We start from the raw sequence: 24,346 nt of genomic DNA, 5'->3' as shown, positions 1-24,346 counted from the left end.
GAGCAGACCAATGACATTGGGGGAGAATTGGTGAAATTTGAGTAAGGTCAGTAGTTTAGTAGTTAATAAGGTACTGATACTAATTTCTTGGTTTTATAATTGTGCTGTGGTTATGTAAGTTGATAAAGAGAAGTTGGGTAAAAGATAAATGAATTCTCTGTACTATTTTTTGCAACTTTCTGTAAGTCTAAAACTATTTCAAAATAAAAAGTTTTTTTAAGTACTACTAGCACCCATCAGATCAGCAAAATTGTGAGTCTTGACAATATCAATAACTGGAAAGGACATGTAGCAAATTAAACGTACCACAAATACTGCTAGTGTAAGTGTCCATTGGTACAACCACTTTGGAGAGTATATAGGAATATTTGACAACATCTAGCAAAATTGGAGATATGTAAGCATTATAACCAAGTGACTCCATGAGTAGGAGCATATCCTATGGAAACCATCATACAGGCACTCAAGGAAACATGTTTAAGAGTGTCCATCACTGATTATTTTAATAACAAATACTTGGGGGGGAAAGGAGACTGGGTAAATAAATTGTGGTACATTCACACAGTGGAACACTATACAGCAGTGAAAATGAAGGGACTAGGGCCTATATGCACCAGCATGGATGAACCTAACAAGGAATTGTGAGTGAAAATTCAAGTCACAAAAGGATACTAGACAATAATACCATTTATATAAAGTTTTAAAACATGCCCAAAATACTGTATATTGTTTTGGGATAAATAAACTATGACATTAAAACATAAAATACAATCTCTTCTGAAGTGATAAAGTGGGGATAAGTAATCAAGGAAGGATTCAAAAAGGACTTCAATTGTATTCTCAATGTTTTATTTTTTAACTTCATGGTACATACACAGACATTTATTATATTTTACTTTACTTTTTTTTTTTAAGATTTTATTTATTTGACAGAGAGAGAGTGCACAAGCAGGGGGAGCAGCAGAGGGAGAGGGAGAAAGCAGGCTGCCCGCCTAGCAAGGAGCCCGATGCAGGACTCGATCCCAGGACCCCAGGATCATGAACTGAGCCGAAGGCAGATGCTTAACCGACTGAGCCACCCAGGGGCCCTATACTTTAACTCTTTGAGATAATTACTTTGAAAGATAGAAGAATGTCTTACAGGGAAGTGTTACAAATAGATTAGTGAAAAAATTTAAAAAGAAATAGCAAAATATATGAGCACACAATTTCTGAATAAAAATTTATAAATAGATGGTCAATAAGGAGTGTATGGAGGGGGCGTTATTGTTAGTAATCAAGTCAATGAAATGTAAACATCAATATGACACTTTATACCACTTACAAATATGGCAGAGACTTTTTTGAAATTACTAATATTCAAGTAGGGCACATGAAACGATCACTCTCACAGATTTTCGTAGGAGTGTAAATTGGTATAAACATCCTCAAATGTGGGGCACCTGGCTGGCTCAGTCAGTGGAGCGTGTGGCTCTTGATCTCGGTGTCGTGAGCCCAAGTCCCATGTTGGGCATAGAGCTTACGTTAAAAAAAAAAAAAAAACAACAACAAGAACAAAAGAAAGCCAAAAATTTCTCAAATGTAATTTGGTGATAAATATTAAAAGCCTCTATGTATGCATACTATTTAACCTATTAACTACCTGAATAGTAGTAATCCTAGGGAATTAATCAGAAGATAGCCATCACCTTATTAATTATAGCAGTGAAAAATTAAAACAATGTTAAAGTCACATAGCAGTTTGATTAAATAAGTCATGAATGTTTTAGGCAGTTACTAAAAATCACATTGTAAAAATGCAGACATAAGAACACTTTATAATAAGTTTAATAAGCAGGCTAGAAAATACAAATGAGTATAATCCTAATTTTTGAGAATATGTAAGTACACATATATAATACATAGGAATGTATATGTAGAGAAAGTTGGAAGATTTTTGTAGAAGTCTGCTAGGCTGCCATAACTACCACAAACTGGGAGGCTTAACCAACAGAAACTTCAGGGCACCTGGCTGGCTCGGTCAGCAGAGCATGCAGCTCTTGAACTTGGAGTCATGAGTTCAAGCCCCATTAGGCATAGAGCTTACTTAAAAAAAATAAAACAAAAGTTTATTTTCTCATTGTTCTGGGGGCTGGTCCAAGATCACAGTGTCAGCAGGGTTGGTTTCTTCTGAGGCCTCTCCTTGACTTGCAGAAGGCTACCTTCTTCCTCACTGTGTCATCACCTCTTATAAGGATACCAGTCATATTGGACTAGGACCTATCCTCTGACTTCACTTAACCTTTATTACTTCTGTAAGGGCACCATCTCCAAATACAGTTACATTCTGAGGTACTGGGAGTTAGGAGTTCAACATCTGAATTTTGATGGAACATAATTCCGCCCATAATACCTATATGTCAAAATATTAACTAGATATGTCTATGTAATTTTAAAAATGCTTTTTTATTAAAATGAGATCTTACTATACTAATGATAAATAGGACTCTTTCAATCTCAGTTGAGGTCCCCCAAACCAAGAATAATACAGAGATGCCAATTTCTATCTCTTTGTCCTTAAATGTGGTGCTAAGTCACATCTATTGAGTGCGCACCCACTTCCTACCTGTAGAAGTAAAATGTGGAGGATGGAGGAGTAGAGAAGGTAACCCTTTGAAGAGAGTCACTGGAGCACTTCTGCATTTCCTCCCTCCAAGGGTCTGAAGAGAAACTGCTTCTTCCTCCCTCAAGAGAGCTAGGGCATTTGCCAGAGTCTGTGGAATGGACACTGATGTTCAGATAAATAAGCCCCAGGTATTTGTCATTCTGTCGTTAATGCTCAAGATTTAAATTCTTAGCTTAAAAAAAAATTTTTTTTTTAACACTGAAGACAAACTTGGGACTCCTGGGTGGCTCAGTCAGTTAAGCGTCTGCCTTCAGCTCAGGTCATGATCCCAGAGTTGTGGGATCGAGTCCCACATCAGGCTCCTTGCTCAGCGGGGACCCTGCTTCTCCCTCTGCCTCTTTCTCTCCCCCTGCTCGTGCCTGTGCTCCTGCTCGTTCTCTCTCTCTCTCTGAAAAAACAAAAACAAAAAACAAGACAAACTACAGGAGGCAGACACTGTTGTTTGTTTGCCCCATGGCTATTTCTCTTAATTATTGCCACAGAAACACATTTTGCTTGGGGGGCTATGTGGGGAGTTACAGGGAATGAATCGTGGTGGTTTAGAGAATGACTTGCTAATTTTACCTAAATGCCTTAAAAAGATCTTTCATTTTCCTTGCAGGTTAATAATTCCAGGGTAAGATTGGTTGAAGAGATCTTTGTCAAATCACCCAATATGAGACTAAAGCCCCTAGTATTCACCATACCTTTCATTATTTTTTTCTCTCAGGATAAAGATTAAAATAAGAAATGATTTAAGAACTATAATTAAACAAACAGCCCAATTTGAAAATGGGCAAAAGACTTAAACAGACTTTTTCCCGAAGAAGATAAACAAAAATTCCATAAGCATATTGAAAGATGCTCAACATCAATAATCAGAAGGGAATGCAAATCAAAACCACAGTGAGGGGCACCTGGCTGGCTCAGTTGATGGAGCATGCAGCTCTTGTCTCCGGGTTGTGGGTTTGAGCCCCACGTTGAGTGTAGAGATTACTTAAAAATAAAATCTTTAGAAAAAACACAATGAAATACCATCTCACACCCGGTAGAATGACGTATATATATATACATATGTATATATGTGTATATATATGCATATATATATATACCCTTTTTTTTTTTCAGTAGGCTCCTTGCCCAACATGGGGCTTGAACTCACAACTCTGAGATTAAGAGTCACATGCTCTACCAACTGAGCCAGTCAGGCACCCCCAGAATGACTATTATATTTAAACAACACCAGAAAAAAACAAGTGTTGACAAGGATGTGAAGAAATTGAAATGCTTGTGCACTGTTGGTGGGAATGTGAAATGGTACAGCCACTGTGGAAAATGGATTGGTAGTTCCTCAAAAATTAAACATAGAATTACCATGTGATCCAGAAATTCACTTCTAGGTATATGACCAAAGGAACTGAAAGGAGGAACTCAAAACAGATTTTTTTTTTTACACCAACGTTCATAGTATCACTGTTCACAGTAGTCGAAAGGTGGAAACAACCCAAATGTTCAACTTTAAAAAAGGATGAACTTCTAATGCATGCTACAGCATGGATGAACCTTGACAACATTATGCTCAGCGAAATAAGCCAGACACAAATGGCAAATATTTTTTTTTAGATTTTATTTATTTATTTGACAGAGAGATAGACAGAAGAGCACAAGCAGAGGGAGTGGCAGAGGGAGAGGGAGAAGCAGGCTTTGCACTGAGCAGGGAACCCGATGCGGGACTCGATCCCAGGACCCTGAGATCATGACCTGAGCCGAAGGCAGACGCTTAACCATCTGAGCCACCCAGGCGCCCGACAAATGGCAAATATTATATGAAGTACCTGGAATAGGGAAATTCACAGAGACAAAAGATAGAACAGTGGTTACCAGGAACTGGGGGGGTGGGAAATGGGGAGTTGCTATCTAGTGAGTACAGGGTTTTCATTTAGAATGATGGAAACATTCTGGAGATGGATGGTGGTGATGGTCCCACCACTATGTGAATGTTCTTAATACCACTGAAGTGTACACTTAAAAATGGTGAAAATGGTAACTTTTACGTTATATTTTACCACAACAAAAGCAGTCTTAAAAAGTGATGACAGTTCATTGTTTTTTATAAGTAAGATATGTGTGCAACTTTTTCAGAAAATTAAACTTTGCATTGTTGCAAATATGTACTACTTGCAATTTCTTGAGGCAATTATGCTAATTTACTTCTAATGTTGCATATGAAGCCATTTTTTTTTTAAGATTTTATTTATTTATTTGAGAGAGAGAATGAGAGAGAGCACATGAGAGGGGGGAGGGTCAGAGGGAGAAGCAGACTCCCTGCTGAGCAGGGAGCCCGATGCGGGACTCGATCCAGGGACTCCAGGATCATGACCTGAGCCGAAGGCAGTCGCTTAACCAACTGAGCCACCCAGGCGCCCGCATATGAAGCCATTTCAAATGAAATGATAAAATTATAAATGTCATTATTAAACCAATTGTTTTTGTCCCAGGCAAGGCTATAAAAAGGGTCCAAATAGTTCACCCCTTTGAAGCAGATTCTAAGTGAGGGTAAACTCTTAGTTGATGCCCACTCCATGACAAAATAAAAAAAAATAGGGTGGATCCAGATCTCCCCAGACACTTGGGAAAAAATAGAAGAATGAGAAATATCATAAGACTGCAACAGGGGTTATGTGATATTATTTTGGTTGTAGAATATAAAGAGGGCAAAATAACCCTTTTTTTTTTTAACCTGTGAGTCTTTTTTTTTTTTTTAAGATTTTATTTATTTATTTGACAGAGAGAGAGGGAACACAAGCAGGGGGAGTGGGAGAGGGAGAGGCAGGCTTCCCGCCGAGCAGGGAGCCCAACGTGGGGCTCGATCCCAGGACGCTGGGATCATGACCTGAGCCGAAGGCAGACGCTTAACGACTGAGCCACCCAGGCGCCCTGCAAAATAACCCTTTGAATGATTTTTCTATAAGATGGATAGATGTAAAAAAAAAAAAAAAAAAAAATGAGATTTACTGTCTTCATGAATTTTAAGCGTGCAGTATAGTATTGTTAGCTATATGCACATGGTTGTACAGCAACTGCTAGAGCTTTTTCATCTTGCATAACTGAAACTCTATACCCACTCAGTAGCAACTCCTCGTTTCCCCCTCTTTTCTAGCCACTGGCAATCACCATTTTGCTTTCTGTCTCTATGAATTTGACTACTTTAGAACCTCATATAAGTGGAATCATGCAGGGGTGCCTGGTGGCTCAGTCAGTTAAGCGTCCGCCTTCAGGTCAGGTCACGATCCCAGGGTCCTGGGATCAGAGTCCCACATTAGGCTCCCCGCTCAGCAAGGAGCCTGCTTCTCCCTCTGCCTCTCCCCCTGCTAGTGTGCTCTCTCTCTCTCTCTCTCTCTCTCTCTCCCAGTCTTTCTCTCAAATAAGTAAAATCTTAAAAAAAAAAAAAGTGGAATCATGCAGTATTTGTCCATGACTGGTTGATAAGCTGTATATTTATTGTTCAGTGATAACCAGCATTCATTCCCACCACCTCTATTATAGGGGTCTTGAAACTCTATTTTCCAGATCCTCTTGCCTCCAGGGTCCTGTGTTTAATCTATATTTTGCTAATAAAATACACTCACCATGCTTTGGGAAACCTGAGGAGAGCGAAAGATGTTCTTCCTCTGCCAACAGTGGTATGCAGGCTTAAGCAGATGTGAGTTTTCTCAAGGGTTGACAAGACTGCATTCCACTGCTTTTAAGCAGATGCAAGGAATTTGTGACTTTGGCAGTGGTTTCCTGACTTGTGGGTGTTATTGGAAACTTCCTGACCTCTGGATTAAGGTATGTGATGACCTGAGCCGAAGATAGACGTTCAACCAACTGAGCCACCCAAGTGCCCTTTTCTGGTTCTTACTTAAAAAAAAAAAAAAAAAAATCAACTTTAGGGGCCAAGACAATTCAAAGGGGAAAGAGTAGTCTTTTTAGCAAGGGTGCTGGGACAACTGGATAAACACATGCAAAGGAATGAAATTGGACCCCTACCTCATTCTATCTTCAAAAGTTAAATCAAAATATATCATAGACCTAAATGTTAGAGCTAAACTATAAAAGTTTAAGATTTACGTAGGTGTAAATCTTCATGACCTTGGACTAGGCAATGGTTTCATAGATATGACAAGCAACAAACAACCAAGGGAAAAATACAAATTGTGCTCATCAAAATTAAAAGCTTTTGTGCTTCAAAGGACACCATCAAGAAAGTGAAACTACAGGGGCACCTGGGTGGCTCAGTTGGTTAAGCGACTGCCTTCGGCTCAGGTCATGATCCTGGAGTCCCGGGATCGAGTCCCGCATCGGGCTCTCTGCTCGGCGAGGAGCCTGCTTCTCCCTCTGACCCTCCCCCCTCTCATGTACTCTCTCTCATTCTCGCTCTCTCAAATAAATAAATAAATCTTTAAAAAAAAAAAAAAAGAAAGTGAAACTACAACCCACAGAATTGAAGAAAATATTTGCAAATTATATATCTGATAAGGATCAAGTATCCAAAATATTTAAATAACTCTTAACAACTCAACAGCAGAAAGACCCAAATAACCCAATTTTAAAATGGGCAAAAGCATCTGAATAGACATTTCTCTCAAAAAAAGATACAAATGCTAACAATCATATGAAAAGGTGGTCAACACTGTTAGTCATTAGGGAAATGCAAATCAAACCCACAATGAGAGGGGTGCCTGGGTGGCTTGGCGTTGGTTGAGCATCCAGCTCTTGGTTTTGGTTCAAGTCATGATCTCATGGGTCGTGGGTTGGAGCCCCACATCGGGCTCCCTGCTCAACGGGGAGTCTGCTTGAAGATTCTCTCCCTCTGACCCACCTCCCACTCTCTCTCTCAAATAAATAAATAAAATCTTTAAAAAAAAAATGAGATACTATTTCAAACCCACTAGAATGGCTAGAATGAAAAAGGCAGATATAACAAGTGTTGACAAGGATGTGGAGAAACTGGAATCCTCATACATTGGAGTGAGAATGTAAAATGTACAGCTGATGTGGAAAACAGTTTGACAGTTACTCAAAAAGTTAAACATAGTTACCATATGACCCAGCAATTCTGCTCATACATATATACCTAAGAGAATTGAAAACTTAGATCTACACAAAAAATTGCACACAAATGTTCATAATAGCATTATTTATAATAGCCAAAGAGTGAAGTACCTGTTTTTTTTGTGAGAAGTCTGTTCAATTTCTTGCACATTTTTATTGTTTTGGAAATAGGTGTAGTTGACAAGGTTCACATAAAATATAACTACTAACCCTCCACCTCTCAGTGCTGAACCCTGGGATTACAGGGAGCCAAGTTTCCTGCACCATCTGCTATGTTAAAACATGTAGAGAAGAACCTGTTGGAAGTGACATGAATCTACAGTCTAATACTTGGCATTTTAATCAGGATTGTTACTAGTGATTGCTTTATTCTTTTATAGCAATTGGTCACTGTAATGCTCATAATCTGTTGGTCTCCATAGTGCTTGTATGAATACGGTGGTCAAATCTGTTCTTTCACACCTACTGAACCTGCTTCACCATCAACCTGCTTCTCATTGTTTTATCCCTTCCTCTTCGCCCAGGCTCGGCAGGCTGGCTGCCAGAGCGGCTCAGGTGACCTGAGAGAGCGTTCATTGATGCAAGAGATCAGTCAAGTGAGTAGCATCCTTTGGGCAGAGATAGAACTTGGCTCTCTTGGTACTTTTCTGGTTTGAAATATCTACGAATGTATGCTAGGACAAACTCCTCAAAACTCTCCATCTGGGCCTCCTTTTCCATGTTCTCATGGAATTGATGAATCAAGGATTGATGAACTAATTGTGTGGACGTTTGTCAGTGAAGTCTCCCTATGGCCTGCTTTATAAAAACTATATGGACAGAAAAAAAAAAAAAACAACTACATGGATAGAAAAAAAACAAGATTGGATAGTCTCCTTTGGAGAATTTTAACAATTGGGATGGATCGCTAAATCGGAGTTACCCATTGAGAGCCACTTGCTGCCTATTGGTTATGGCAGCTACCAACAGATTTGTAAGGAGGCCAACATAGGTGAGTGGTGCATGTGCACCAGGGGGTGCCCTGTGAGCCTACCTTACCCAAAATAATAGATTGAAAGGTGGACTGAAGTTTTCATGGAACACTTCCTAGGCAATGCCATTTCAATAGACAAATGATGGCATCTACAGTTCCTGAGTCCTCTTAGGAAGGCAAATTTTGTAGCTTTGTGTTAAATTTTTTCTAATTAAGTTTTGCCAGCATTCTGAGCTTTTTGGTTATCATGGCTTATCCCGTTTTTAGGGCTCTCTGAATCAACAGAATCTCACACAATGATATTTTCCAACAACTGGATGAGGACTCATGGGGGTGTCTGTAAAGGCTCCTACCAAATTCTTCAGAGTAATTTGGCTGATAAAAGATAGGATGCCAAAGGGTGCCTGGGTGTCTCAGTTGGTTAAACTCTTGATTTCGGCTCAGGTCATGATCTCAGGGTCATGACATAGAGCCTCCCATCGGGCTTAGTGCTGGGTGTGGAGCCCGCTTAAGATTCTCTCTCTCCCTCTCCCTCTGCCCCTCCCCCACCACGCATGGTGCATGCGCACGTGCACTCTCTCCCTCAAAAAAAAAATGAGAGAGGTGAATAAGCAGGTGCTATCCATCATGTGTCAAAGGGAATGTGTCAATGGGCAGGGTCTGGAGAGTGACAATCAGTAACTGAAGAAAAGGGAAACTAAAGTTGGCAATTGTTGAGGAAGCAGTGGGGGCAGGAGTCAGGAACTCAGAAATTAAGTCCTAACAAAGGAAATGAGGATTGAAAGAAGATACATTCTCTGTTCTCTGCTCTTGGATCCGGGATCTTCTCTGTGTAGACAGATGGCTCCTGGGTCTACATCTCTGGCTGTGACTTTTTTCCTTAGATTAATTCTTTCAAATCACATGTTCTTTATACTGTCCAGTATAAATGGAACACTTTTATAGGATGCAAATAGAAAGGGAAGGAAGTACATGTCCTGGTTTTAACCAGAGGAGCAGAAATTACCCCTGGCCATCAACGGGGAGATAGATTTAGAGACCAAATTGCACTTTGTTTGACTTTATTAACCAACTTTTTATTTTTTTAATTTTTTTTATAAAGGGAGGGGGCTAGGAGCAGAGGCAAAGGAAGAGAATCTTAAGCAGGCTCCATGCCCAGTGTGGAGCCCGACACAGGGCTCTCAGTCTCACAACTCTGAAAACATGACCCGAGCCCAAATCAAGAGTTGGACACTTAACCAACTGAGCCATCCAGGCAGCACCCAACTACTTTTAAAATTGAGCATTCTATCATAAGCCTTTTCCTAACCATTAAAAGCATTCATGTAAGAAAATTACAGAAGTGTAATATACATACAGAAACTTGTACATAAGTTAATCATATAATCATCACAGCATTATTTATCATTAAAAAATGGTCAGCATTAGGAGAATTAACACGTAAGTGTACAGTTTGAAGGATTTTCATAAACAGAACACATACAGCCACGTGGCTAGCTTCTCAGAAGCCTCTATACAAGTACTCATTTTTTTTTTAAAAAAGATCTTATTTATTAGAGAGAGAGCATGAGTGGGAGGGGGGCAGAGGGAGAAGCAGACTCCCCGCTGAGTGTTGAGCCCAAGGCGAGGCTCTATCCCAGGACCCTGAGCTCATGACCTGAGCCAAAGTCAGACGCTTAACTGACTGAGCCACGCAGGTGCCCCCAAGCATTGATTTTTAATAGCTCTATCACAGTCCATTGTAATTTGCTTAATCATTCTCCTAATGCTGACCATTTTTTAATGATCAGTAATGCTGTGATGATTGTTATCTTTCCTCCCATAACACCACCACCGCCATCCCACTTGCCCTTCTGGATTGGATTCTAAGGATGGTCCTTCCAGTGACTTGCTTGTAATAGTCTTAGAGTACTTTACCACCCCCTTGGCTATTGGCTGTTTCCCCTTGACTATCGCCAACCCTGGAAAGCCCCGTTTGTCCACATTGTCTCCTCTGGGCTATTGAGTGTGGAGAGAGAAAGTCCAGAATCAGGCCAGTTAAGGCCACTACAAATTCATACCACCTATTCAAGGCCCTCACTGCTTGCTGTGGTATGTTCTGTGTGTGAAGATTGACATGAAGGGAAACAAACAGCTCAGGGAGTGATATTGACATAACTTTCTAAGTGATCCATCACTTCTTAGTATTATCTTTGTCAACTTTTAAAGATTAGAAGCCCACTTGCAATTTTATATTTTGGAATTATATTTTTATATATTATATTTTTCTAAATATTTCTAAACATTATATATTTCTAAACATGCAGATGGCTGGTTTTGGAAGATTCGATGCTCATACCATGCTTCCTGCAGTGGGATAGATGGGGTAAGCGGATGATTTTAAGTGGGACACAAAGAAACATTTTGTACATGTTTCTTTTAGTGGGTGTGATAGTGAAATATAGTTAATCCACTAAACTCAATTTTAAGCAATGCCATTGCTCAGAGGGTAAGTTTTAAAAGTAAGCTGAACTAAAGTTAATTTAAAGAAAACCTCTAATTATGGGGCGCCTGGGTGGCTCAGTGGGTTGAGCTTCTGCCTCCGGCTCGGGTCATGATCCCAGGGTCCTGGGATTGAGTCCCACATTGGGCTCCCTGCTCGGCGGGAAGCCTGCTTCTCCCTCTCCCACTCCTCCTGCTTGTGTTCTCTCTCTCTGTCAAATAAATAAAATCTTTAAAAACAGAGAGAGAGAGAAACGAATTATGTGACCAGCTGGGAGGTTGGCAGAGGCACTGTGACAGCAACCATGAGATGACACGGCTTCGCTACCACTCAGAGGTCTTCACAGCTTTCTCTTGGGGCCCTCACAGAGGAAGAAACAGAGTTATTTAGGCTATGCCAAGAAAAGGGAACCAGACCCTCAACGTCGTACTAAAATAGGGCTTACTTCTTGTTTTTGGCCTCTTTGTGTGATATATCTCATGGATCGGTTTTGTGCTTAACTATTATGTAAGTGGTTATCACAGGTCAGCCAGATTTTCAGTTTATTGACATATTTGGAGATAATAGCAGCTTTTCCATTTTGAGACCAAAATTTTCAAATTACCTGTAGATGAGGATGAGTCTCCAGTTCATGCAGCAAACCAATACAATAATTTGATTTAGAGGTTTTTTTTTTTTTTTTTAAGATTTTATTTATTTGACAGAGAGAGACACAGCAAGAGAGGGAACACAAGCAGGGGGAGTGGGAGAGGGAGAAACAGGCTTCCTGCTGAGTAGTGAGCCCATTGCAGGGCTCAATCCCAGGACCCCGGGATTATGACCTGAGCTGAAGGCAGACACTTAATGACTGAGCCACCCAGGCGCCCCTAGAGGTTTTTTTTTTAAGTCATCTCTACACCCAACATGGGGCTAGAACTCACGACCCCAGGATCAAGAGTTACATGCTCTCCTGAGTGAGCCAGCCACACGCCCCGGTTTAGGTTTTTGTTTTTTTTGTTTTTGTCTTGCTAAACTCACAGTCCAGGATCCCAAGTGGACATGTTGGAGACTCAGTGTTTGGATGTCCATGTGTTTACCATTTGCCATTTGCTTGGCAGTACCTTATGCTTTTTACCTATCACCTTACTTTGCTTCCGCCTAAACTATAAGTCCTAAGGGAAGAAACCATGTCTTTGTCTTTGTCTTTTTTTTTTTTGAATCTTCAATACGAGTGTAATAGTTTGTGAAAGTAGATACACAAATTTCTATGGCAGACATCAGATATATACATCCAATACTTGAAAAAAAAAAACTTCTAGTATGGAAAAGTTCAAGCATAGCCATCATCAACACACCATCTGGCATTTTCTAAACTCTGTTTCATGGATGTATAAGATGAAGGCTGGGGAAAGATATCAGTTAAATGTGTGCTTTCTCTTTCCTAACAGAAAAAGCAAAATACAATACACGAGGGGGAAGACACTGTTGTAAGAATTACACAGCAGCCAGAGAGAGGAGAGGCTCCTGGCCTCCACGGCCAGCATTATATAAGCAATGATGAGCTGGGTGTGGGCCCAGGTGAGGGTCCTATAGAGCAGTTGCATCGGCCAGGATCTGACAAACAAGCGGGCAAAGGTATGAATCAGGTAATCAGCCTCCACCATCAGAGCCCAGCAGAGGAAACCGAACACCTGTCCTGGATGGAGTCCATGCCACCAGGCCGAGAAGGCGAACGTCTGCAGCAGGGGCCAGGCCCTGCCGTGCTGGAATACGAGGCGTCTGAGCCACTGTGCTGTGCTTTGGTTCCATTTTCTCGTGAACAGGGAAATCCTGTGGGTTGTTTCCAGGGTCCAGATGTCCCCATCAGGAATGTATCCCTCCTCACCAGGGCTCTGACCAAACCCCGGCCCAAAGCCCGCAGCATGGAGGAGGGCGTCATCCAGGATCCAGCAGGAGTAGTAGGTGAGTTTGAAGAGCCCGGCTGTGGACCACATGACATGGATGCACTGGAGTTGCCCGCAGTCAGTCAGACCTGCTCCTGCACTCACCACCTTCCCCAAGACCACCTTTAGGCACTCGAGGCCCAGGATCTGCAGACCCCTCCAGCTCAGAGCCCAGACAGAGTGCCTGGGACACAAATTGCCGGGCCTTTGAACACGAGCCTGAAATTTCTGGAAGGAACATAGGGGGCCTCCTAGGAGAGCAGGGAAAAAGAGCAAGTAGCTGAAATAGGGCAGTGTCTTACACAGATGCTCAGACAACGAGCTTCTTTCCCTGATGTCTCTTGATGGTGCCTTCACTTTTCCCTCACAAATGTCCAGAGAGAGGGATGTGACCCTCTGGGTCAAGAGCATGAGGGAAGAAAGAGTGATGCAGAACCTGAAAGAGATTTATTTAAAATGTGAAAATGCTCCGTATTTATTTCATCCCATCCCAGTCCCTCACACGTGACCCCACAGCGAACAGCCACTCTGAACAATGGAGACCGATGTCCTGCCCTGCTGTGCCCCCACAGACTCTTGGATTAGTTCACACCACAGGCTACTCTGGGCAGGATCAAAAGGTAAGTGGGGAAATGAATCCTTAGAGAGGCAACTAAAAGAATGCCAAGGAATATTGTGGGGGAAATATTGTTAGGATATTTCTAAGAACAGCTTCTATAGATTAGAATCAGGGACCTGGGAGAAATTTGCCATGGAAGGAACAAAAATTTAGTACTGAAGAGACTATAGGAAGGCGAAGATTTTAAATATGAACCGGTCCCTGTCAGTAAGATTCTGTAGGCTTTGGGATCTGTGCTCAGGAACGGTGAGTCAAGCTTGGGGTTCAGGGTGTGCACTGAGTCATTAGCAATTTGAGGTGTGTTCTTAACCAATCACCTGAACTGCTCCTGCCTCAGTGTCACAAGGTAGAAGAGATCCTGCTGGCAAGATTATTATGGAGAAGATTAATGAAAATTATATGTTCTCTACAATCAGGAACGCTGTCCTATGGAGAGAAAATGGCAGTGTTTCCCACATGCCCACAGTTTCTATCCGTGAGTCTGAGGATTTAAGGACAACTGACCTCCTCACCTGACTTAACCAAACAGTAAGCAAAGTAGCCTCCAAATACCACCAACCCCTGTTCGTACACCTGCTGTTGTGGCCCGAATGTGTTTCCTCCCAATTTCATACATTGAAGCCCTAACCCCCAGTACCTCAGAATGTGACTGTATTTGGAGATAGGGTGATTAAGTTAAAATGAGGTCACTGGGGTGAACCCTAATCCAGTATGACTGTCGTCCTTATAAGAAGAGGAGATTAGGACACAGACACACACACAGGGAAGACCAGGTGAGGACACAGGGAAAGACAACCATCTACAAGCCAAGGAGAGAGGCCTCGGAAGAAGCTGAACCTGCCAACACCTTGATCTTGAACTTCCAGCCTCCAGAGGAAGTAAATATCTGTTGTGTGAGCCACCTCATCTTTGGTACTTTGTTATGACAGTCAGAGCAAACTACTACATCTTCCCATTTCAGCTCTGGCTCAGCCTTCTTCCCATTGACCAGATCCTGTTCAGCTTGCTCCTTCAGCCCCTATCAAGTCCCAGCTTCTTTTTTTTTTTTTTTTTTTTTTTAAAGATTTTATTTATTTATTTGAGAGAGAGAGAATGAGAGACAGAGAGCATGAGAGGGAGGAGGGTCAGAGGGAGAAGCAGACTCCCTGCCGAGCAGGGAGCCCGATGCGGGACTCGATCCCGGGACTCCAGGATCATGACCTGAGCCGAAGGCAGTCGCTTAACCAACTGAGCCACCCAGGCGCCCTCAAGTCCCAGCTTCTTAATGAAATCCTAATTCACCACACCCCAGTCAGTACTCCCCGCCCCCTACCGCCTGCCATCTTGCCTCTTCTTCCAAGAAGCAAACCCTAAAGCCTTTGGTGAACACAGTGAGGATAAAGAAAAGGATTCTGGGTGTGGCAGGGATGGCAGAATGAGTGAACCAATGGCAAACTAGAATCAGAGAGGGGACCCGCCTCGACAGGTCACAGCCCCTGTTCTCTGAGTGACCACAGACCCACACCAATTGTGGTAACAGAGGAAGCCAGGGACCACAGGCCTCAAGATTGCAGAGATACCTGTTCTCCCCTAATCTGGGTGATCTCACTGACTCATGAAAACACTTCTCTAGACTGTAATTAGTGCCTGATTCTGTTTCCTAGACTGGGTAACTACCCTTCTGGGAGGAGGAAACAGCTGAGTCTCAGTGAAAGCAAAACCCTTGCGTAGCAGCTTCCATAGGAAGGCAGAGAAGGTTTACAGTGGATTTTTACCTTCCCGGTCCTGCTGAAGGGGAGGAGAGGATACTGGCTGTGTGTCTAAACCACCCACTCTGAGTTGAGCAAACTGTGCTTAGTCACTTCTAGGCAGACCTCATCTGTGGGCCCTGAGGCTCCTGGTTCAATGCCCTTTTCAAGCACAGTGATAAATACAGCAAAGTGCCAGGCACTGTGTGACATGGGCAACACATGGTTGTTATTTATAGTCATATAATTACATTTATATTAATTATCTCAAACTTAAGAGTCTTATAAGACTGGTATTCTTATACACACACATATACATATACACATACCCACACACTGGTTTTGTTTTTTTTTTAGGAAAAAAAACTGAGGCTGAGAGGTTAAATGACTTGCTTAAGGTCACACTGCTCCAATGTGCAAGAATTCGGATTCAAACTCACTTCCACCATGGTGCAAGCAAAGCCTTGGCTGCTTTAGTACAGCCAAGTGAATAGGTAGCTTTACCTCGTGGAAGCACGTTCTTGCAGATAGTATTCCGTATAGTGCAGCCCCAGGTGACACAGAGTCTGCCAGCTCATCTGAAAGAAGAAAGCCCACCTGTGGACATCCCGTGGGCCAAGCCAGGAAATCAGAACCACGGCCCACAGAGCGGGGATGAGGACAAGCACAGCGAAGGAACCCATGGCGGCCAAGGCCAGGGCCCCCCCTCCAGCCAGGAGAAAGAGATACCTAAAAGAGAAAGGACAAGTGTGAGACTGAATTGGTGTGACAAAGGAGTCACTTCAGATGTCATTCTGGATAACCCAATGGAGGTAAACCCCATGTACCACCTGAAGAAGCCATACCGTAATCACCCCAAAGTCTTCCTTTTGTTTTTCTGAAGGAAAGAACCGAGGGAGAAAAAGCCAGAGTCCATTTGAAAACGACTATCTCAGGAAACAACTTTTAAAAAAAGATCTTATTTATTTATTTGACACAGAGAGAGAGAGCATGAGTAGGGGGGAGGAGCAAGGGCAGAGGGAGAAACAGACTCATCGCTGAGCAGGGAGCCCGATGCTGGGCTCGATCCCAGGACCCCGGGATCACCACCTGAGTCGAAAGCAGATACTTGACCGACTGAGCCACCCAGGGGCCCCTCAGGAGATGAATTTTGATTCCTACCTTAGTGATCCTGGGAACCTCTCTTTGATGTCCATCACTCAAGTGGGAACAACACCTCTGACAATCCTGTGGGTGATAGCTCCAGAGGTTTCCTGGTGGGGACATCTTAAAAATCTAGTGGCTTGCTGCCTGAATGAAAAGTGTTGTAAACCTAGTGTCAAGGATCTAGGAGAGCTCTCTAGACATCGCCTCATCGAGATGAGCCTCTTTCCTTTTCGCTGGGTTGCACTGCCCTGAACCATTCCAGAGACAGTGGGAAAGGGGATTCCGTCTCTCTCTCTAAGTGTTTGAAAACTCAATTAGAAAATCTTTATATGTGCTCTTAATCCTCTCGACTGCACTTTCAGATCTTAGGAGTTGGTGGTTTTTTTCATGTTGTTAAAGACCCACATCAGTGGTTTGTGGAAACTACCTCTCTTGGAAGCTGTCAGATGCCCTGAGGATGTGCAGAGACCTGGGAAATTTCACATGACAAGGACTCAGTTCTTCTTTCCACTTGAACTCATGACCCCATGATCCAGAGTCACATGCTTTCCCAAAGGGGTCAGCCGGGTGCCCCTGTTTGTTTTAATTGGTGCCAAATTAATAAATCTGAATGGAGAGGTGTGAAAATAGGTACTGACTCCTCAGATAGGAAAATAGAGTCAAAGCGGCCTGTGTTTTCTTGACCATCAGAGGGGACATATCCTGGCCCTGTGGCACAGTGACATCCACATATGGGTGAGAGAGTCTTTCTGGGGAGCAACTGGTAGGTGCCCCAGTGTGAGAAGCTCTATCACACAAGGCCTGGGCCATTCCTGTGCTTCTCTTTGACCTAACCCACCCCAATTAACACTGTGGCCCAAGACTTTACCTCCTTGCTGTGGAAAAATGAGGGGAACACGGATTCCTTACACAGTGAAGCCTAAAGTGGCAACTGCCCTAAGGCTTTGTCAACATTAAAATGTCTACACATGTACAACACAGGATACTTGATATACGGAGTGCTTATTTTATTCTAGGCATTGTGCTAATAATCCCTGTATAAGAAATACCTTTATGTAATCCTTAAAATAACCCCATGAGATAGGCATTATTATTTCCATTTCATGGATTAACTTGGAGAGAACCTATTCACATACACAAGGACAACTCAGGAAGGGAGGGACCCAGGACCCACCAGGCTGTCTCCAAAGCCAACAATCTTACCCCGATGGGAATTAACCTTTGTTTTTGCACTTGTTTTGCTTTATTATTTGTGATTCTTTCTCAATAGGAAACTTTTTTACAACACCCCCCTTCCCCCCACTGCCCCATCTCCTAAATGAAGGTAAGGGCCATCAACCAGTTGTGAACGTGTAATAACATACCACAGTTCAGTCAAACTCAGAAATTCTAACTGATAATTAGATACAGCTGGATTTTACTTAAAAATCCTCAGTGTATAAAAATCTTAATTTCTAAAATAAGTGAACTATTAGGAGGTAGCGCTCTGGCAACGGATTTTCATTTTACAAAAGGATATTCCACAAACTTCTTTAAAAACAGGGACTATTTCAAGGGGTCTGGGTGGCTCACTTGGTTAAGCGTTCGACTCTTGGTTTCGGCTCAGGTCTGATCTCAGGGTTTTGAGATCAAGCCCCATGTCAGTCTCCGAGCTCAGCACGGAGTCTGCTTGTTTTTCTCTCTCCTTCTCCCTCTGCACCTCCCCCCTGCTCTCTCTCTCTCTCTCAAATAAATAAAAAAGATTTTTTTAAAGATTTTATTTATTTATTTGACAGAGAGAGACACACAGCAAGAGATGGAACACAAGCAGGGGGAGAGGGAGAGGGAGAAGCAGGCTTCCCCCCGAGCAGGGAGCCCGATGCAGGGCTCGATCCCAGGACCCTGGGATCATGACCTGAGCCGAAGGCAGACGCTTAACGACTGAGCCACCCAGGCACCTCAATAAAATAAATCTTTAAAACAAAAAACAAGGACTGTCTCTCGTGTATAGAATCTACTAGCTAGATCTAAAATCATTTCAATCAAGTTGTCAAATCTCTAGTGACAATATTTTAAACCCTAGATTGAGACATAGCTAATCTAACATAATTTGCTTTGACTTAATTCCATTTCTCTGAGAAACCATACAAGGCATTTTAAAAATCAGTTATATATTTAACAAAATTTAATTTTATTGAAAATGATAAAATTCCATGAAATTAAGACTGTTCAAGAACATGTAGGACATATGGTGGGGGTACAGATATATCTGATTGGGGAATTCCTGTACCATCTCAACAGCTATCTCTCCCCAGAGTTTATTTTTATCCTTTTCCCATTTAATGGGAAACTTTGAGTCAATGGAGTCATGATGTCAATTTCCAGTCTCATTTCACTCTATTAGAGATACTCATGACCAGGGCGCCTGGGTGGCTCAGTCGTTAAGCGTCTGCCTTCAGCTCAGGTCATGATCCCAGGGTCCTGGGATCGAGTCCCACATCGGGTTCCCTGCTCGGCAAGAAGCCTGCTTCTCCCTCTCCCATTCCCCCTGCTTGTGTTCCTGCTCTCGCTGTCTCTCTCTCTGTCAAATAAATAAATAAAATCTTTAAAAAAAAAAAAAAAAAAGATACTCATGACCAAACAATCAATAATCAGTGGTAGTGATAATCACTTAAAAACAACCGTATAATTAATTATTTAATCTTCATGTCTACAGGCCGATCCATGCTTTTTGACCTACTATGGTATTCATAGATGTAAGAGCAAAATGAGCCCTTAAACCTACCTGGCATGGGTGGAAAATGAATCCATGACGCAGAGATAATTAAACAGAAGTGCAAAAGGAAAAGCAGCCCCTTGATAAAGTGATACAGGATGGAGGAAGAACCCCTGAAGCCAATCCATTGTGAACTGGAACAAAGACACTGTTCTTTCTAGAGTCCTTAACTGGTGCCTTCCTGTAAGAGATGCCTCAACCGGGCTCTCTTTGAACTTTTTATATGGCTCAGGAAGGCCTGGGTGAGTAAAGAGCAAACAAAAGCACCAGCCAGAAGCTGCATAAAAGTTGGCTTTCTGATAAAGGGAACTGCGCTATAGAAACCAAAACACATTCTGGTGTTCTATTAAGAATGTACGGAAAACATTGCTTTCAGAAGTTCTCATTTCGATTAGTTTACATACTGCATTATTTGCCTTTCCAGTCATCTGACTGTCATATTTTCTTCACTAAGTTAATGAAAAATCTCATTTTCCAGTTGTGGACAGATAACCAGCCAGCTGGGGAGGGTGAGCGAGGACATGAGCATGAGAAAGGGAAGCAGGTTCTCAAAGAGCAGGAAGATTCCTTCTCCCAACCACTGCTGTCTTCCTTATGCTATTTCTTTCTCTCTTTTTTTTTTCATAGTACCTATCACCACCTCTTCTCTATTTTTCAATTAGTTTATTGTCTGTCCCCTGCTACAATGTGAGCTCTACAAGGGAGGAACTTTGTTTTGTTTATTGCTGTATCCCCCTGCACATAGAACAGTGTTGGGCGTATGCTATGTAATCAGTAAATACCTGTTAAACTTTATAAGGTTTTAAGGAAGTGAAGTGTAGAGAAGAACATTTAAGGAGAAGCTTTTCTTCGGAGTGTGGACAAGAAATACAAGAGACACTGCCTAGAAGCAAGAAAAGAACAGGTCATCTCTTGGCTGGTAGAGTCCATCTACTGAGCCCAGAGTATTACAGCGATGTACCTGACTGGCCATTTTTCATCTTTGAAGACACATGCAAGAGCAAGCAGCCTTAGATAAAGGACAGGAGAGGGCGCGTGGGTGGCTTAGTCGTTAAGCATCTGCCTTCGGCTCAGGTCATGATCCCAGGGTCCTGGGATCGAGTCCCACATCGGGTTCCCTGCTCGGCAAGAAGCCTGCTTCTCCCTCTCCCATTCCCCCTGCTTGTGTTCCTGCTCTCGCTGTCTCTCTCTCTGTCAAATAAATAAATAAAATCTTTTTAAAAAGGACAGGAGAGTAGAGCCTGATACAAAAGCGTCCTAAGGACAAGGACCATCTCTTAGTGAGAGAGAGCTCTGCAAAGAAGAAAAAGCAGAGAGAGAATCTCTTATTAACTAGGGGACTCTGAGCTAAATCCCTTCTCTTGGAGACTGAGCTCCTTGATAAAAAAAATCAGATATAATAATGCCCGTCTCAACAGAATGGTTATGAGGATTAGATAAAGTATGGAAAGGCATGGAGCCTAAAGCTGGTTGTTAAATGTAGTTGAAAGTAAAACAGTTGGATAACAATAAAAATGGTAGCATTATTGGGCTACCATTTTATGATAGACTGGTGCCAAGCACTAGGAATATAAAGATCAATAAGACATGGCCCCTGCCTTCAAGCAGCTTTCAATCTACAAGGGAGATGGAAATGGCAATGAATACTTTCATCAAAGAATGACAGGTGCAGTATACCATGGGTATCCTGTAGTGGGTAAATAAAAAAGCAATTATCTGCAGTGCTTAAATTGGCTCTGGAAGGAGGTTTCCAAACAGATGGACAGCTTATTTCAGGCCACACAGGTGGTACAAAGATCTAGATGAACAGTAGAACAATGAATAAGCTCACACAATATTGAACATATTAAAATGTAATCACATCCCTCATTAAATTTAACTGTTAGGTACAGAGGAATTGAGTTGCAGTTAATTTGTTAGGGAAAAAAGTTATGCTTTGGGGCACCTGGGTGGCTCAGTCTTAAGTGTCTGCCTTTGGCTCAGGTCATGATCCCAGGGTCCTGGGATAGAGTCCCACATCTGGCTCCTTGCTCAGTGGGGAGCCTGCCACTCCCCCTGCTTGTGCTCTCTCTCTGTGTCAAATAAATAAATAAAATCTTAAAAAATAAAAAAAACCAAAGTTATGCTTTTTGTCTTTGAATTAAATATTTTTTAATTTTTAAAAATTTAAAAATTTATTTATTTGTCAGAGAGAGAGGGCACAAGCAGGAATTTATTAATTCCTACTTGTACTTTTTGTTTTGGAATCTGTACTTTTTTTTAAATTTTTTTTTTAAAGATTTTTGGGTTTTGGGGGGTTTTTTTAAAGATTTTATTTTTTTATTTATTCATTTGAGAGAGCGAGAATGAGAGAGAGAGCACATGAGAGGGGGGAGGGTCAGAGGGAGAAGCAGACTCCCTGCTGAGCAGGGAGCCCGATGCGGGACTCGATCCCGGGACACCAGGATCATGACCTGAGCCGAAGGCAGTCGCTTAACCAACTGAGCCACCCAGGCACCCTGGAATCAGTACATTTTTTAAAAAGATTTTATTAGAGTGTGTGCATGTGTGCAGTGGGGAGGGGCAGAGGGAGAGGGGGAAGCAGACTTCCCACTGAGCAGGGAGCTGCACTCTGGGGCTCAATCCCAGGACCCTGGGATGATGACCTGAGCCCAAGGCAGACACATAACCTACTGAGCCACCCAGGTGCCCCTGAAATCAGTACATTTTATTTTCAGGTCTCAAACAGTTTGTAGGTCCCTAAAAAGCTTATAGGCACTAGACACTGTACCTAATGTTGATAAAATGGTCCTTCTTATAAGCATGCTGTGATGGTTAATTATTGTATCAACTCAGGCTATACTGCTCAGTTGTTTGGTCAAACACCAATCTAGTAGTTGCTGTGAAGTTTTTTTGTTTTTGTTTTTAGATGAGATTAACATTTAAATCAATACTTAGAGTAAAACAGATTACCATCCAAAATGTGGCTGCACCTCTTCCAATCAGTTGAAGTCCCTAAGAACAAAGACTGAGGTTTCCTAAAGAAGCCGCAATTCTACCTCCAGATTGGGTCAGAGAAACCCTGAGTTTCCAGTGTGTGGATTTTGGATTTGAGCCTGCAGCATCAACTCTTCCCTGAATTTCCAGCCCATGGGTCTACTTGTACAAATTGCAGGTTTTCCAGCCCCCATAATCACATAAGCCAATTCCTAAAATAAATGTGTGTGTGTGTGTGTGTGATCTCCCGTGCTTGTGTTTCTCTGGAGAAGTCTAATACACATGCCCTAGAAGTCTTTCAAATTAATTTAGACAGAAATTGCTTGAAAATGAGTAAGTGCTTATATGCTTGGGGACAAAAGAATGTTCTCAATTCATCCATATCTTTATTCAATAATTCTTTTTGAGTATCAACTATGTGTCAGGTACTGTGGTCAGTATTGAGTAAAGAGTGGGGACAAATTCATGTGACTACTTTCATGGAACTTAGTCTTTTTTTTTTTTTAAAGATTTTATTTATTTGACAGAGAGAGACACAGCAAGAGAGGGAACACAAGCAGGAGGAGTGGGAGAGCGAGAAGCAGGCTTCCTGCTGAGCAGGGAGCCCGACGGGTCCGATCCCAGGACCCTGGGATCATGACCCGAGCCGAAGGCAGACGCTTAACGACTGAGCCACCCAGGCGCCCCTGGAACTTAGTCTTTGGGGAGATAGTAAGATAAAAAATTACAGCTGCTGGATGGTCCCTTTTTTCTTAAGTAAACAACCCCAAGATCAAGAGTCACGTACTCTCGACTGAGCCAACCAGGTACCTGAATGAGGGATCCTCTTCTTATCCGATGGAGAAAACCAAAAATACAGCAAAAATGACCTATTTCTGATTGGGTGGTCAGAGGTTTCTCTGAGTGTGATGGTTAGTTTTTTGTATCAATTTAGCTAGGCCACGGTTCCCAGCCATTCAATCAAACACCAATCTAAGTAATGTTTTGAAGGTATTTTATAGGTGTGATTAAAGTCTATAACCAGTTGACTTTAAAGAAGGGAGATTATCCTAGATAATCTGGGTGGGGCTGATCCAATCAGTTAAAAGGCTTTAAGAGCAAAGCTGGAGCTTTCCTGAAGATATTCCACCTATATAGACAGCAGCTTCACTGCATGCATGAGAGTTCCAGCCTGCCCTACAGACTTCTGACTTGCCTAGCCAGCCCCCACAATCAGGTAAGCCAATTCCTGGCAATAAACCTCTTAATTTATGTCTCCTAGTGGTTCTGTTTCTCTGGTGAACCCTGACTAATACACGGACGATGGGACATCTGAGACTTGAACCCGCGGGGAGGGGGGGGAGGGGAGGGCAGGGCAGGGAGCAGGGCAGGTGGAAGCGCTCTGGGGCAGAGAGTCAGCTTGGCTTCATGGAGGATGAAAGTGTGATCGGAGAAAGAGGAGGAGGAACACGACAATAAGGAAGAGAGAAGTAGGCAGGGGCTGGATCTAGCCCAGAAGTAGTCGATGGAAAGGAGTTTAGGAGTTTGGATTTTATAAAGAATGGGAAGTAAAATAACTGGATTGGTTTTTAAAGGATGATTTTGGCTGCAGGAGAATGGCTTGGATGGGGGGTGGAGGGCAGGGATGGGGGTGTGACTTTAGAGGTCAAGGGTGGAGGGAGCTGACTACCCAGGAGAGACCGCGGCTGAGCTTACATTGGAGAGGTGGCAAAGTCTTGCCGGTGAATTATATACACGGAGGTGAGGAAAGCCCAGGATGCCTATTGAGTTTCTAGCGTGAGCATCTAGGTGAATGGTGGATCCCTTTACTGAGATGGAGATCAAAGCACCAACTGAGGGTGTAAATCAAAAGCTCTCTTCTTCTATACGTTTTAGGTTTGATACAACTTTGAGGCATCCAAGTGGAGATGCCAAGTAAGCAATGGAATAACCAGATGTGAAGTTCGGTAAGGAGGACAGAACTAGAGATATTAACCTGAGAAAGCCAGCAGGTAGGAAGGTATTT

The 24,346-nt window shown here is 42.5% G+C and overlaps 1 protein-coding gene and 1 long non-coding RNA gene across 2 annotated transcripts; one reads left to right on the top strand and one right to left on the bottom strand.

Moving 5' to 3' along the window:
• Nucleotides 1-5,433: 5,433 nt before the first annotated feature.
• Nucleotides 5,434-23,659, top strand: LOC123847906 (uncharacterized). The gene is made up of 6 exons (XR_010409705.1): nucleotides 5,434-8,337; nucleotides 12,624-13,137; nucleotides 13,613-13,738; nucleotides 14,154-14,265; nucleotides 15,822-16,276; nucleotides 19,306-23,659. It is a non-coding gene; the product is annotated as an uncharacterized LOC123847906 (long non-coding RNA).
• MBOAT4 (membrane bound O-acyltransferase domain containing 4) lies at nucleotides 12,345-19,493 on the bottom strand. Its single transcript, XM_045879771.3, has 3 exons — nucleotides 19,375-19,493; nucleotides 15,969-16,193; nucleotides 12,345-13,554 (listed from the first exon to the last, which is right to left on the bottom strand). Exons 1-3 carry the CDS (start codon nucleotides 19,491-19,493, stop codon nucleotides 12,591-12,593), a joined length of 1,308 nt encoding a protein of 435 aa, XP_045735727.1. The 3' UTR covers nucleotides 12,345-12,590.
• Nucleotides 23,660-24,346: the final 687 nt, after the last annotated feature.

Source organism: Mirounga angustirostris, unplaced genomic scaffold (assembly GCF_029215605.1).
Source record: "Mirounga angustirostris isolate CCGP_5_RB_7025 unplaced genomic scaffold, mMirAng1.0.hap1 SCAF_2, whole genome shotgun sequence".
Classification (NCBI taxonomy): Eukaryota; Metazoa; Chordata; class Mammalia; order Carnivora; family Phocidae; genus Mirounga; species Mirounga angustirostris.
This window is presented reverse-complemented; position numbering and strand designations above follow the sequence as displayed.